General features: G+C 46.8%; 1 protein-coding gene across 9 annotated transcripts in view; it reads left to right on the top strand.

Annotated features, from left to right (window-relative positions):
• The window catches only part of ACAP3 (ArfGAP with coiled-coil, ankyrin repeat and PH domains 3), a 66,958-nt gene that overhangs the window by 8,622 nt on the left and 46,701 nt on the right, over positions 1–11,635 (top strand). For 8 of the 9 annotated variants that reach the window (XM_085509049.1, XM_085509046.1, XM_085509041.1 and 5 more), the window contains exon 1: positions 9–116. The exons of the other annotated variant lie outside the window; for it this stretch is intronic. In XM_085509049.1, the coding sequence (XP_085365175.1) occupies positions 70–116 (47 nt within the window). In that variant the 5' untranslated portion in view covers positions 9–69. Of the gene's footprint in view, positions 1–8; positions 117–11,635 lie in introns of those variants that run through there. 9 annotated transcript variants of the gene reach the window in all.

Here is an 11,635-nt window from a genome sequence, read left to right as displayed (position 1 = left end):
CGTGCCGCGCCTCGCTGCGCCGCCGCCGCCGGGCGCTGCGCTTCCTCCGTTGAGCTCCGAACCGCGAGGATGACGGTGGAGTTTGAGGAGTGTATCAAGGACTCGCCCCGGTTCCGGTAAGAGCTGAGACCCCCCTGTGATGATGATTTATCCTTATTATTATTATAAAGCGGAGGGGCTGCGTGGAGAGTGGGGGGGAGGTGGGATGCGGTACCGGCAGCCCCGCTCGGGACTCTCGGCTTAAGGCTTATCCCAGCTCCGCTTTATAGCACGGGAGAACCGGCATCTCCCCCCGGAGCGGCTGGATGTGCTGCCACCGATCCCTGAGCCCGTGCTCAGTAACACGGCGTTTTCCACTCGCTCACATCGCCTTCTCTCGGAAGGGTTGGTTCTGTTTTATTTAGTAGTCTTGAAGGAATCCGGGCTCTGATAACAAAGACTCCGTCGTTGCTGTGCTGTGTTGAAACCGGACGGTCTGAGCACCGGGCTTGAGACCCAGAGCCCGGTGTGGATGCTCCTTGTGCCCGCAGCACCCTGCCTGGGTGTCCGGGTGGGATGTCCTGGTGCTAGAATGGAAGGATAGGAGCTTCCATTCACACTGTGCTTGGATGGGGACAGAAGGAAGCAGACAATAGCCTGCAGGAGCAAGTTAGTTGAAAATACGTGCGGGGGACGGTTAGCAAAGGGTTCTCCATCCCAGCAGGCATTTCTCGTTGCTCCTCAAACGTTTTTTGCTTATGAAATGGGACGTTTTGCATTTTCCTCCTCGTGCATTTTGGAAGGATTTTCTGGGTGCAGCTCGGTACAAAAGGCTGCAGTGGTCTGCTCTTGTGGCTGCTCTGAACTGTTGTCGTTCCATGTATTGCATTCATGTGGCTGCTTACAGCTGCAGGTAACACAAAACAACCCAGGGTGAGTGCACCCTGTGGGTGCTGCAGTCGAGGTCTGAGGATCCCCAGGGCTTTGGGGAAGGTCCTCCAGCTGTAATTGCACGGTGAGATCCTGCTCTTACTTGTTTCAGGGCTGTTTCTGGGTTGGCATGGGCTGCACCCTGTGAGACATTGGGCTGCTCCTATTTGCGTGCCTGGAATGACGGGAGTTTGTTTTAATCAGGAAAAGTTAGATATGGAGGCAGGAGCACAGAAGGTACAAACCTCCATCCTTCAGACCTCTGCACACTCAGCATCCCTTAGAAACTGATGATTATTATTATGATTAACTGTCATTTTATCCTATGGTGATGCCGTGCATGTGAACCGCTCAGTGGCATCCATCCAGAGCAGTGACCTCACTGTCCAGATGTCTCCTTCCACATGGCAGTGACCCTCTCCTCCCTCCCCAATCCCCCCTTATGGTGACGTCAAGATTGATGGGAGATGTTTATTTATTTATTTTGCCTTTGGTGTGTGTGTGGGATCCGGGCCAAGTTTCTTAGTATGCAGGCAGCATCATTCTGCTCTGTCTGCTCCATCTGTACAAACAAAACAGCCCTCAGAGTACTGCGTTGGACCTTTATCAAAAGCCAGTTATTTAAGCAGGGAATTATGAACTATTTCCCCGATGGCCAGACGCGGTCTAGAGTGAGAGAAAAGGAAGCCTGGATGATTCAGGAAGGCTGATATGTGTTTGTAAGGGGGATTTGTGACGTGGTACTGATATACACAGGGTGAAACCAAAACTGAATGCTGTGTCATAAGTTCAGTGGTGAGCCCTGCAGAGAATCAGATCGTTTTCTGTCTGATACACAGAGAAAGAAGCTAAACAGTTGCATAAAGGCACGCTGGATGGGGCATCCCATAATAAGGCAACCAAACTAGTCTACTTGAGCAATCAAATCCAATTACATTGCCAAAGCACTCCGAATCAATACTCTATATACAGTCATATCCATCATTGCTTCCTGCTTCATAGGGCCCAGTTGCTGACCCTTTTGGTTTTCATCACTTAAATACATTCAGATCTCTAGGCTGGCAGATAAAGCTTATTTCTGTTGGGCATCTTGTAGAGACATGTATCTTCTGCTTCAGTAAACAAACGCTAATTACCTTGTAAGACCAGTTTTAGCACATTTGAATGCAACCCCAGTGGATGTTGTGGCTTTTGTCTCCCTCCCTGCTATGGGAGCCTCCTGTTTGGCCAGTACTAAGCTGGGATATCTAGGAACACATTTGTGCTGGTCCTACTCAGTGGTCCAGGTGTGCTTGGCACTAAAGGGACAGATGGGGGCATCATCACCTATGCTTGGCATGAGGAGCAATGGGGAGGACAAAGGTAGAGGAGGAACAAATTGTAGGGGCTGGGTCTGGTTGCAGCACTTTGTGAGTATAGGAAACCCCAAATGCCACTGTGGTAATTCCCACGAGGGAGGGAAATAAGCGGTTATTTCCTTAACTAGCAGTGCTGTTGCTCTTAACTAACCTCGTTAGCTGAGCCACCCCTGGTGCTTGTAGCTCTCATGCCTTGGGAAACACAGGCATGGAACTGCAGCTCCAAGAGAGATGGGATAAAGCAGAGGAAAAGGAAGTGAAAAAATAAGGATGTTTAGGGAGTATTTTCTCCTTCTCTGTAGAGTTTCAAACAGAGCGGGAGGAAATAGAAACACTCAACTCCAACTGATCTCGCTAAGTCTGGTAGCAGATTGAATTAGACAAGTTTCAAGCGTGCATAACCAGTTTAGCTGAGTCCGTGCTGCATGAGCATGTGTTAGAAATGGCTCTGAAGGAAAACCTTCAGTGTCTTGTGTGACTCTTGGCTGTTGTCAATTGGCACTGCACACCATTGACATGAAGTTTGATGTAAGCCAAACTTATTAGCTTACGTTACTTGAAAGCAAATGTAAATGATACCCAGAATGGCAAAAGCAAAACTCTTCATCTGTTTAACTAAATGCATTTAACAAAAAGAGCACATGCATTGATTGGAAGTTGTTTTTTGTTACACAAGGCTTCTTATGTAAGCAAGATCCTTGCTACTGATGGTGGTTGCAGGAAGATAACGCCTACACAGAGAGCTTCTCTTTGAATCCATGCCTAATGAGTACCATTACCATCACTTGCTGGTTTAGTTGCACGGGTGAGAAGATATTATCACAAAAGCAGCACCGTGTTATCTGTATCAATCATAATTCCTGCCTTTATTTATTCTATTTCTCACTTCTTTATCAGTGTACTTCTAAAGTCACAGGGGCTGAGGTATGTGAAGGAGGAGTCAAAGCAGAGATGTCACAGTGAGTTTCTTCCTCTCGCCCCATCTGTTAGATGCTCTCCATGCTGCAGCAGTCCATCCTGTCCATCCAGCTCTAAGATACCTGTACATTGCTCTGGTGCTTTACACATACACTTTCCTCTCCTGGCTCATAGCCTTGTCTACTCAGCATCATTCTGGAGTGGGCCCAAGGCTAATGCAGAGCCAGATCAGGCAGGCTGGACTTGGGCATGGTTTATGGTGGGGTTCAGTTTGTGTTATCGTGGGCACGTCTGAAGGTATTTCTTCAATGGAAGTCAAGGAAAATCCCCTGGTATTAGAGACTGCCTGGGTGAGAACTCAGCTGAGATCTCTGCCTTGGCACTGCTGGTGGGATTTGGTGCCAAATTTTTTGGCAAGCGGTTTTCTGAGTAATTTTGAACTATGAATTCCATGAGCAGAGTCTCCCAAAGAGCCGGGGATCTGAAGCTAAAGCCCCACAAAGCCATCTCCACACTCCAAGTCACTAAGGGACTTTATGTTGTGGTTGCCAAGACAAAAGTGGCCAGATGTAGAAGCTGTGTGTTTGCAGTGGGTGGTATTAAACTCAGATAGGCGATCTCTCAGGCTGCTTGTGAGACAGAGAGCTCTTAAGTTCCATGATGTAGCACACTGGCAGGGGTAATTTTGTTGTTTCATAATTCAACCAATTGACTTTGTTATCATAATAATGCTCTTATACTTTAACTGCATGTACCTTGTAAGAACGTTTGCAAACTGAAGTGTTTGTGACAGATCACTATGGGAGTTGGAGGTTGTTTTCCCATTCAGCAGCTGTTCTTCTCCGTGTCCTTTGCTTGCTGGAATGTATGTGCGTCTATGGAGATGGATGACACCTCTGCAGGCATCAATAGACTTCTGATACGTTACCCTCTCCTTTACAATCCTGCTTACCTTAATTGTAAGGAAAAGGCTCTTCAGTCCTAATGATTTTGCAGGGGTTGAGCTTTGGATTTCACTGGGTGTGAGTCTGGATTGTGTATCCTCAGAGCTTCCAAAGGGCAACCACAATGAACCCTAGGCCTTGTGTCCTTTTGGGAAGGCCAAAAGCCACCGAGAAAGCCAAGATCAGGGTTTTGCAAGTTGTTCGTTTTCTATCTGTAATGAGGAATGTAAGAGGGTTGCAAGTTAGTTGACAAAGCTTGCTCAAATGAGAAAACACAAAAGAGCAACAAGCCTGTGGTAGAAGAGGATAATTAGACCCAGAGAGTTGCTGATGCTGGCTTTTCTGCACTATTGAAATGCTCTGTGGAAGAGTCAGCCATTTTGCCTTGGGCTGTGCCACACGCCTTGGTAATGGTGCTTTGCTGGTTGTCCTGGTTCCATGTGGTTGGATCCCAGTCTTGGTCCTCGAAGGACTTGGCTGCTGGGCCAAGTGAGCACATTATCCATGTCACCAGGGTCACGGCCACCATCAGCACTGTCAGTAGGGCAGTGCAGCTTTGATCTGTAATCACTGGATAAGGAATAAGGCACTGTCTTATCTGCTAATGCACTGTAAATTCTACTACAACTCTTCAGTTAGTTATATCCATGCTGGGGTATCTTGTAAGTCTGTTTCTTCACTGAACAAGTGTCTTCTGATGCTTATTCTACTCAGCATCTCTATTGTTTCCCATCTCTTATCAGGACAAACTTGCTGAAATAGCCATCCCCACAACACCTCAGCCCTGAGCCTCCAAACTGCCCCGTCTCTTTAAAACTTGGTTTCATAACACTGAAATTTCAGCTCAAGTATTAATATTTTTTTGCATTGGCAAGCACAGGTCTGTATTCTGATTTCAGACACTGACAGTGATTCCTGGCTGCTGTTTCCCAAGTGTTTGCTACACACACAGCTCCTCCCTTAACGAATGTGCTGCTTGTCTTCTGCAAAGCTTGCTTTATAAATGGGGGTGGAGGGAAGGAAGGTAAAAGAGAAGGCAGATTCAGTTATGTGCTAACACAATGCAGTGCAGACTTTTCCTGTGTGGAAAGGAAGAGGAAGCAAGAGCAGAATTTGCTTCCTTTTTGAGCAGCAATTGCAGACTTGAAGAGGGAGGAGCAGGCATCCTGGCCAGCACAGAATGTTGGGGTTTGTGCCTGCCAGGAGCTTTCTGATTGCTTCTTCCCCTTCTCTGAGGCACTGTTGAGCCTGTTAAGATCTTGGAAGGAAGGCAAGGAGCTGGAGCTACAGCACTGTCTGTGTGTTGGAGCTCTAGGGAGCTTGGTGTCTCAGTCCCAGGCCGAGGGGTTGGAGGCCATGGCTGCACCCAGCCCTGGGAGCTGTGTGTACCTGCTAGGCTGCATGGAGATGCATTGCATCCCTACCCCAGAGGACAGGGAGCAGAGCTGGGTTCCTGGATAGTTATTCCTGTGCAAAGAGTCTTCCTGTTTGTTTCTGAACCTGGAAGCTGCCTGGAACCGATAACCCCAAACCTATTTTGCAATGGCTGCAGGGAGGTGCTGGGTGGTGGAGCAACTGGCTCTGCCACTCATCCTATGTGTATGCACAGAGCTTGGGCGTGCATGCATCTGCCCTGACAAACTGGGTGAGACAGCAGCAGCACAGGCCACAGAAGCAGTGAGTAAGTGACACGTGTTGCTGCAGGAGCTCATTGCTGCTCAGAGGAGAAAATAAGGCCACAGGTAATAGCCCTACTCAGGCCTGGTGGCAAAACGTTCCACTCTATCCATACTCTATGGATTTTGCTGCTTTTGCATGTTGCTGTCTCCTTTTGCAAAGAAAGGAAGGGAGAAAGGACCAGGAATGATGCAATGGAAAGGTCGTATGTGTTCTCAATAGCTTATATCAACCCACTGGACACAAGGCTAGCCAGCCCCATTGAGATCCATTTACAGCAGCGTGCCCACACGCATGTTGCATTCTTGTTTTGCTTTTGTTATCTCCAAAGCTGTTCAGTGGAGAGCTTTGCTTATATGTGAGGTCTCTGTAGGGGGCAGAGCTCATTCTGTTGCTCTGATAAAATTAAGCATCGTTTATTTCTGGGGAATAACACACACAGACAGTCCCTGGGAGTAGGAATGGACTGGATATAGCATGGGCTGTGTGGTAGGGAATGGCTCGAAGGGGAAGCTGTATATTCATTACAGGGGATTAAAGCAGTGATGTCAGAATTCATGGGTGGCACATCACAGAGCGAAGTGCTCATTCATTCCTTAAATAAGCAGAAAGTGGCACAGCCTAAACAGATTATATAATATCAGAGAGTGAGATAATCCCTCCCCTGCATACCCAGTCTGCTTCATCACGCTGTAGTGAGGCTTAATGGTTTCCATACTGTTTATTAATAGAAACATCACGCGTGAACACGTGTGTAAATGTATATGGGCACATGCAGCTCTTCCAGGGGCTGCATACATCTGTCTTTTGATAAGGAAAGAAGGTATCTTATGGGGATATAATGTATGACCTACACTCGCATGCATTCAGATCCACACACATACATATTTTGTAGTCCTTTCTCAGCATCCGAGCAGCTGTGCCAGTCTTTATTTAACACAGCAGACTGACACGTGGCTCTGTCTGCTGAATCTCCCAGGGTTGAGCTGACAATGCACTATACTGCACGTGGACACGTTACAGATATATATAGCTGCAGTAAAGCAGATCTCTATGGGCACTGGGAGCAGCTGAAGGTATATGAGATCTCCCAAGACAAAGCAAGGTTAGGTTGTGTGAGTATATGGATTTGTGGCTTGATCTTAGGCTGTTTTTTGCTCATGCACATGGGAAGAATACCAGCTTAACATCACCATGATCCCATTGCATTCACAGTGCTGTGGTGATGCAGGAGTCTCAGTAACGACTTGGAGAACGTGGTGATTTGAACCTGGCAGTTGTTCCTGCTCCATTCCAGCATCAGTGAAACAATGCTGTTTCCCACAGCTTGCTTTCTGCCCAGAATATCACCCCTTTGTCCTCTCTGTTAAACCCAGTTTTTGGCAGGAAGGCTGAATTTGTCCCCACCCTATAAACCTCACCCCAGGATGTAGGAAATGGCCACAAAGATAGCGCTGACATAGCAGGAGGCCCCTTCCCCTTTCCTGCCCCATTCCCTTTCCCCTTCCCACACCCTTCCCTGCTTGTAGATGGGATACTTGTATTTGCAGGGAAGCAGCCACCTGAGGGCTGGAGGATAAGGAAGCAGCAAGCTGGTATTTAGGAAGACTGCAGCCTTCAGTGCTCTATGAGCAAAATGAAACAGGTTCAGCTGCATGTAGTTAAGGAGTTTTGGAGTAATGGAAGTCTCTGACTCACCTGAACTCAGAGATAATGCAGGAAACTATGGGCCAATGGCAGGCTGGTTGACAGGACCAAGCTTCAAGCTGATAGACCTTATATATTGTTCTCTGTGCTTCTCTTTACTGCACTTCTGAACTCTGTGGGATCAGGTGTGCAAGGTGCCAAGAAATCCAGAAGAGCTTCAGCTTTCCAGCTGGTTTAACCGCAGTGGGAAAGGATAGAGGATGTATATGTGGGAGTCCCATGGGGTTGTATGCTGTTGTTCTGACCCTTGACTTAGTGCTTCAATTCTTTTCCTGCTGCTGAGGCTTGGGTACTACAATGCCAACTTTGTTCCCCCTTGCTTGGACCACATCAGCCAGCACAGAGAGCCTATTAATTTTTGCCCTGAGCAACACTGGTTCCTATTTCCTGCCCAGTGATTCCCTCCACCCCCAGCATTATGGCTTTTTGTGTGGGCTTGGGAATTTCCTCCTTGACCCAAGGCCAAGCATCTCATCTCCAGAGCATGGCCCAGGACAATATTAGGGATGACCAGCATAGAAAGGTTCTTTCTATAAGGATGCTTTATAGCTGAGGCGTGATGGACATGTGATTGTCCATCATATGGGGCAATAGAGAGCAGATAAGTGATCTGTAGCTGCTAGAAGTCATGTTGTCAAGAGACATTGGCAACCCAAATCAGCGTGCAGTGAGGGGTGAGGGTCCTCCTGTGCTACCCCACTTGGTCAGCACTGCTGCAGCCAGAGGGCAAGACCTCACTGCCTTTGGCAGGCAGCAGCACAGGAAAAGCCTTTCAGACAAGAGACAAAAGGAGCAGAGAGGTTGGGGAGCTCCATCCTGAGCCAAAGCCCAGGGAGGGATGGGGAGGGGGGAGTTTAGAAACAAGGAGCATTCAGTGCTGAAAGATGCCTGCTGGAGGAGGGTGGATTGAGCTAAACTGTGGATGAGGGGAAGTCTCAACAAAGCCTTCTGGATCTCCTCCAGCCCTGTTGGTAAACGGATGCTGCTGGGTTCACATAGGGGGAAGAAAGAGTTGTTTGATATTAGTTTCTTGATAAATCCATTTTGCTTTTAAAAGAAAGCTAACGTGCTGTCTAAAGAGAGGCATGCCCACATAGTGTTTCTTTTTTTTTCAGCTGAGGAAAGAATATTCCTGTATGTGGTCATTGCTTTGCAGTTTCCATTTTGCTGCTGCAAAAACTTAATGCGTTGAATTGAATCTCGCAGCTGTGTCATACTCTGCAAAACAAGTGTTCAGATCAGAAAGAAAGGCAAAGATCCATTCAGTGTGACAATACAAATTATTAGCTATCAGCGTGAGTAGTGCTTGCTTTGATGAGCAAGAATAACAAAGCTTTAAAACAAAGCCCATCTGGTAGCTGCCACAGAGCAATTTCCATCTCTAGATTCTGCTATGGCTTGGGGTACTTCTCATTACATTCATGCATGTTGAGGACTCTTTAATGGCTGAGAATGAGAGAGGATGCTGCAGAGTGAGTTTGGAGTGGGCACTGAAAAAGCTCTATTTCTCTACTTGGCCACCTCTAACACACAGCTTTTCAGCCCTAATCGTCCCTGGGGTTGGCACCTGTCATGCATGGTGGAAACTGGCCAAGGAGTGCTCAGCTCCTTCGAAGATGAACAGAATGTTGTAGTGAGAGCTTAATGCAGTTTGGATTCCTTGCTTGGAAATGAAAGTTGGCAAGTTGGGCATTAGAGTCTGCTGGGTCTGAGCTGGGAGTCAGTTTTTGGTTTGTTATTATAAGAGAGTGAGGGGAACATGCTTACCTGCTTTGCATAGTCTCCTTTGTAACCTACACAGGATTGGGATGGAAACATGCAGTAATTAAGTTATCGAGCTGCTGTGGCAGCCAGATGTTCTCTCCTACTGAATATGTCATCGTTAGTTGCTTTGCTAATTCATCAGCACCAGTGCACATGGCTGCTCTGTGGAACGTTCCACATGGAGAACCCATCACTGCAGGGCTCAGCTCAGAAATAACCTCTGATGATCTGAACCATGGGCAGCAATAGGAAATGGTTTGCTGTGATGTCTGTCAGGGTTTTTTCCCCTCAGGCTGTAGTGGTGAGTGGTAGAAAGTAAACTGCTGCCTGCATGGCATTTCCTTTGCCTTGTGTATCTGTTTTTATCAGCAGGGCAGCCAGGGTTGGCCATTGAGCATCCAGATGCTCCAGGGAGAGGTCCAGATGCTGAAGGTCCAGATGCTGAAGGTGCTGTATTCGGCTGTGGGTTACAGAAGGGAAGCTGAGGGGGAAAACATGTTATGAGATACATTACATAAGGAGTGCATTAAAGGAGCTAAGGGAAGATTTCATCTTTAAGCCATTAAATCCTAGAGTAATTTAGGTTGGAAGAGACCTCTGGAGGTCACCTAATCTAATGTCCTTCCCAGAGCAGGTCCAACCAGATCGTGTTGCTTAGTGCCTTGATTCTAGAGGAGCTCAGACTGTAGCTGCCAGAGAGCAGGGAGGGAGAATTTGCTGAATGGAAGAGTATTCAGTAAACTCAAATACCTCACTGCATTTAATAGGCCTTTATATCAGGTAAATAAGAATACTGGAAGGAGCCTGTGCTTGCGTATATATAGCACAGTGCATAGAAGCCATGTCTGTCATTGCACGTCTCTTGAAGAGAGGTGTCAGTTTTTGCTGAACATTAATGCACTAATTTGGAGTCAGCAGAGCACCACGCAACCAAAGCATGAAGTTGTATTCATCTGGCTTCAAAACTGTCTAAACATACACCTCCAGCTGAGGGAGAGGAGCCATAAACTGACATTTAGCATGTTTCAAGCAAAGAAAGGCGTATTTCTATAGCTGTGCAAAATGTTATGAGCTCTATTACTTCAACTTGGCTATGTTCGGGCACTGAACCTCTTCACCCATGAGAAGACACACTGGAAGCTGTTGTAGGGTTTGTGTTTCCCCATCTAGCCAAATAGAGCACCAAATACCATAGAAACATCTTGCATGGATGCAAATCCAAAAGAGGGCTTCAGCAACAGAAGGTTGGCAATAGAGCTGTAGTAAAACAAGGCAGACATGGTTTTGCTTGCGTGTTAGCATGTCAGTGATTGGATTCAGTGCTTTGTGTAGGGTAATGACACACTGCCATTCTTTAATGTCCTGATTAAACAGATCCACGCGGCTGAATAGCTGTACTGTGAAGTAATTAAGGTATCCCTTATTTCTCCCCCTTTTTTTAATAAATGAAGACACAGATTGAAAGGCAGTTTACAATGCTTATTCAGCACGAGCAAATCACGTTAAAGGGAACAACTGTTTATACTAGTGAGACTAAATGCGTTATCCTCAGGTCCTTTGCAGCCTGCCCAAGTTCATGGAGAGCCACACTGCATCAAGTCATCCCATTTTCTACCCTAGAATGAAGCCGTTCTCTGCTGTAGTTGCACTGAACATGTGAGTGTGCCATTGCAAAGTGCTAATATCCAAAGCCCATCCTGCAGTCCCTCCTTATATGGGATATGGGACTTATATGGGATATGGGACTCCCTCCAGAGTCCCTCCTGGTGGGACTCTGAGGAGCATGGAGCTGAGCTTGCTGCTTGTAGTCCTTGAGCAAGGAAAGGAGCCCAAGTTAATAGCTCCGATGACAAGTTCAAGTGTTTAAGCAGACGATGGGCTCAAAAACTGGGTTTTTACTGCACTAAACTCTCTCCTGCTTCCAGGAGCAAAAAGCATTGGCGTGACCTTTCACATCTGCATCATGCTCATTGCCATCTGCAGAGAGATTTTAGTCAAGATTAGAAATACAGCTTATTCCATTATCCTGGAACAAAAATAGGAGACTCGAGCCACTCAAAACAGCTCTTCTATTGCCATTTTCTCCATTAAGCAATTGGTGCTGTTTATCCCAAAGACACAAGCTTTAATGATGAGCAAAATCCCCTCTGTGCTCCTTAGTTCACACGAGTGGCAGAAAATGAATTGCTATTTACCAACCCCAGATAAGGTAATAAAAGCGATTCAGTTCAAGTTGTTTAAATGAGTGGCTTGTATAAGGTGTTTTCACCTGTTTTTTTTCCTTATTTATCTGAGACCCAGCTTAGATCTCAGTCTGAGCCAGCAGTTTACCCAGGGAGGGGGTCTGTGGGGCTCATG

Source organism: Coturnix japonica, chromosome 9, assembly GCF_054131305.1.
Source record: "Coturnix japonica strain WE chromosome 9, WE-NBRP24, whole genome shotgun sequence".
Lineage (NCBI taxonomy): Eukaryota > Metazoa > Chordata > Aves > Galliformes > Phasianidae > Coturnix > Coturnix japonica.
This window is presented reverse-complemented; position numbering and strand designations above follow the sequence as displayed.